The sequence below is a fragment of the Argentina silus genome (assembly GCF_951799395.1).
Source record: "Argentina silus genome assembly, chromosome: 16".
Lineage (NCBI taxonomy): Eukaryota > Metazoa > Chordata > Actinopteri > Argentiniformes > Argentinidae > Argentina > Argentina silus.
The window spans coordinates 6,773,602-6,776,886 of NC_139670.1; the positions used below are offsets into that span (position 1 = coordinate 6,773,602).

Genomic DNA, 3,285 nt, shown 5'->3' on the forward strand with positions numbered 1-3,285 from the left:
TTTAAGCCTGGCCGTCATTAGTATGAACCGGTACTATAGCGTGCACAACCCTCTCCACGCCCGGTCCTTTTTCACAGGGAGGCGGATACTCTGTATGATTTGTGTGGTGTGGACCGTGTCGTCGGGGCTCTGCCTGCCGCTTATATTCATGAATGCGACCCGGACTCTGTCTCTGCTGGACGGGGCTGACACTGTCACCGTGTGCGTGGAGAGCTGGAGCAAAGTCAAACTGCGACAGGGGTATAACTTTCTGCTCTTTTGCGCTCTGTACGGCTTCCCTGTCTTGTTTAATCTGGTCACCAGTCTGCTGACCGGGTGGAAGCTGTGGGGAAAAGATGATAGACTGAAAGAGTCGAATAAACCAGCCATTACGCAATCGGTTTATCGCCTGAAAGTGCGTAAAAGGATTGCCAAAATGGTGCTGTCACTTGTGGTGCTTTTTACCCTGTCCTGGTTACCCCTTTATGTCGTGGACATCTGGATCGACTTCAACATGCCTGATACATTAGAAAAAGAGGAGGACGACTTGAACCACGTCAAACATGAATGGATTCTCCAAGGGAGACCCTTTGCGCAATGGCTGGGTTTGACAAACTCGGCTCTCAACCCGCTCTGTTATTGTTTTGTGGGAAATTTGTACAGGTCCGCGAAAAGGTTTCGAAGAAGCTACAGACAGAAGCTATCGTCAGTGTTCAGCCTGTCGCTTCAACAGTCGTCTATGAGCAGCACTGTCCCCAAACTCATGTCCAGCCGCGCGCAGTCGGAGAAGCTCAGCGCCGAGACGCGCGCGTCCAGAGGATATGCCAATTTAGGAAACAGGTTAACCAAAAGCAAGAGCCTGTCTTCCGTGACGGTGTGTGAGACAGTATTCGACTAACATGTTGAATGTACCCATTACAGGATGAATGTCATACTGCAATCGCCAGGAAAAATAAAAATCATTCTGTCAGTCATGTTTCTATATGTTGTGCAATATGTCCCATTTGCTACACGAAAGTTAGACTATTGAATTATGGCCTATTAGGAGTTCAAGATTATTGATCAAATGTGTTATGTAAATATTGAGCATGAGGTCCTAGACCTATAATGAGTAACCCATTTTCACTTAACTCTATTGCTATTTAAAATTCGTCAGGCTATTTGATGTTGTTCATGAAATGTAAAATAATGATGTGGTTCTCATTAAAATGTGTATTTAAAAAGTATTTGTCTTTAAAATCGTGATTTTTCAAAAGAAAAGGACCACTCCACAGACGTTTGGTGGTAGCAATGAAACATCTAATCTCTCTATAATTTGTATAATTTTCTAGTAAACTACAACCTATTTCTTCACATTCAAACAATATTACACCCTGAATTTAGAATGAAATTCAATATATATTGATAGCCTATCAAATACCATGAATGATCCCTGAGCAATTGTACATTTTCAATGTTTCATTATTTGGCCTAGGCCCAGTTTGGTCGGGTACGGGTAAACTTGATCCTCAAAGGCTGTGACGCGCATCTTTTGGAAGACAGACCGCTCCCTCCACTATGGTACCGTGTGGAGTGAGACATTGCCTCCGCTGGCGACCGAGACATGGAACCTGATGCCCAGATTTATAGTACTGCTGAGACGGCCTGATCCAAGGTCTGTGGCTTCCCACCAATCCCATGCTGGCGCATAAATAGAGACACTCTGGCACAAAAATCAATCTCTTGCCATCTGAAATGAGGGCTGATTTATCCGAGCTCAGCAGGCAGGGTGCACTCTGAGTGAGCTCGCGCATAAAAGCTTTTTGGAAGAAAAAAAGAAAGATTTAGTTTTGGAGGGAAATCTTTAATGATTACAATATTCCATGAATCTCAAATCTCCAGAATGAAGATAGAATAAATAGATAAAAGGTTAGTCAAACGTTAGTGGTTTGACGACAACAGTTAAATACAGGTCCTAAACTGGGGTTTGTTGGGTGGAGAAGGAGATTAAGATGATATGCTCATAGAGGAATGCTTTCCATATCAAAACACTTCAGCTACAGTGCTTCATGCTCACTAATCACACTAGTCATTATATGGACAAAAATACTATGCAACCAAATCAACAGAATATTGTCAAATGTCCAAATGGCACATAATAGGCCAACATAATGACTGGGGTAATGCTGCTGTTTGTCTGGGAATTAATTGATGCAGCATGTTGCTATGGTGCTTCCATTCATCCAACCTCTCTGAATGAAATTCCAGCTAATTGTCTGTAATGGATGTTGATGGAGGCATCAAGAGCAGAGGGAGCACAGATGGAATTGAGTTAGAGAACCTCAAGTGTCATGGCCTCTGTGTCTATTGATAATAGATTTAACTACTGCAGCCTGTAGCCTTGGACAACAAACACTGTGTGTCTTTCATTTAGCTTAGCATAACATTACACTTCAAGACACATACAGTGTATGCTGAAGTCATTACAAGCTCGCTAGCAATAATCTGTCTTAATGAGTCTAGACGTCAGGCTAGTCAGTGCATTGTACCAAATGATTTGGTATGACTTGAAAGTGAGGGGTTCTCATTACAGTGTGGTGAGCTTGGCCTACGGTACCGGAGTAATCATTACTTTCTCTGCATTCCCGTCACACACATACTTCTCAGACTGGCCATAGGGACGGCAGGGCTGAAGAACACTCATCCAGCATCCAAATAGACCGTTATTACACCAGACATGCAACGGCCTGTCTGCACTTCTGTCTGTCTCTGTCCCACACGCACACGCACGCACGTGCACGCACGCACAAACTCTCTCTCTTTCTATCAGTGTCCCTGTCTGTTTCTCTTTCCCTCTCCCTTTGCTTCATGTCTTCCTGTCAGTCTCTGTCTGTTTCTCCATCAAATTGTATGGCCTTCCTCACCAATACCAGACAGTAGACTGCTCTCTCTCCATCCTGCAGCAACTTCACCATCTCATATCTGTCTTTCGTTCTTTCTACGACTGCATCCCACAGTGTTTGCAGAGTTGCTGGCTCCATTTGAGAATCAGTAAGACAACAGGTAAGCGTGGGAGTTTCAACACAATGTTCACAATGTGTTTTTGTTCAGCGATAACGTCAATAACAACATTATGTATCATTATGCTCCTGGTGCTGTCTCCTTTCCAACCCTGGATCTGCATAATGTTCTTCTTCCAACACTCCCATTATTAATGATAATAATCATCCAGAGTTGAAGTCCCATATTCACTGAAGTGCTTTGGGTACAACAAACACATTTCAGTGTGGGCAGGTGGGCTGTAATTGCTAATGCTTTATTGTCAAA

The 3,285-nt window shown here is 43.5% G+C and overlaps 1 protein-coding gene across 1 annotated transcript in view; it reads left to right on the plus strand.

Moving 5' to 3' along the window:
* Window positions 1-877, plus strand: part of LOC310816712 (galanin receptor 2a) — a gene marked incomplete at both ends in the record, with an annotated part of 1,302 nt that extends 425 nt beyond the window's left edge. The window contains one exon of the mRNA XM_083686992.1: window positions 1-877. This exon is cut by the window's left edge and continues 425 nt beyond it. Coding sequence (XP_083543118.1) covers window positions 1-877 — 877 coding nt within the window.
* Window positions 878-3,285: the final 2,408 nt, after the last annotated feature.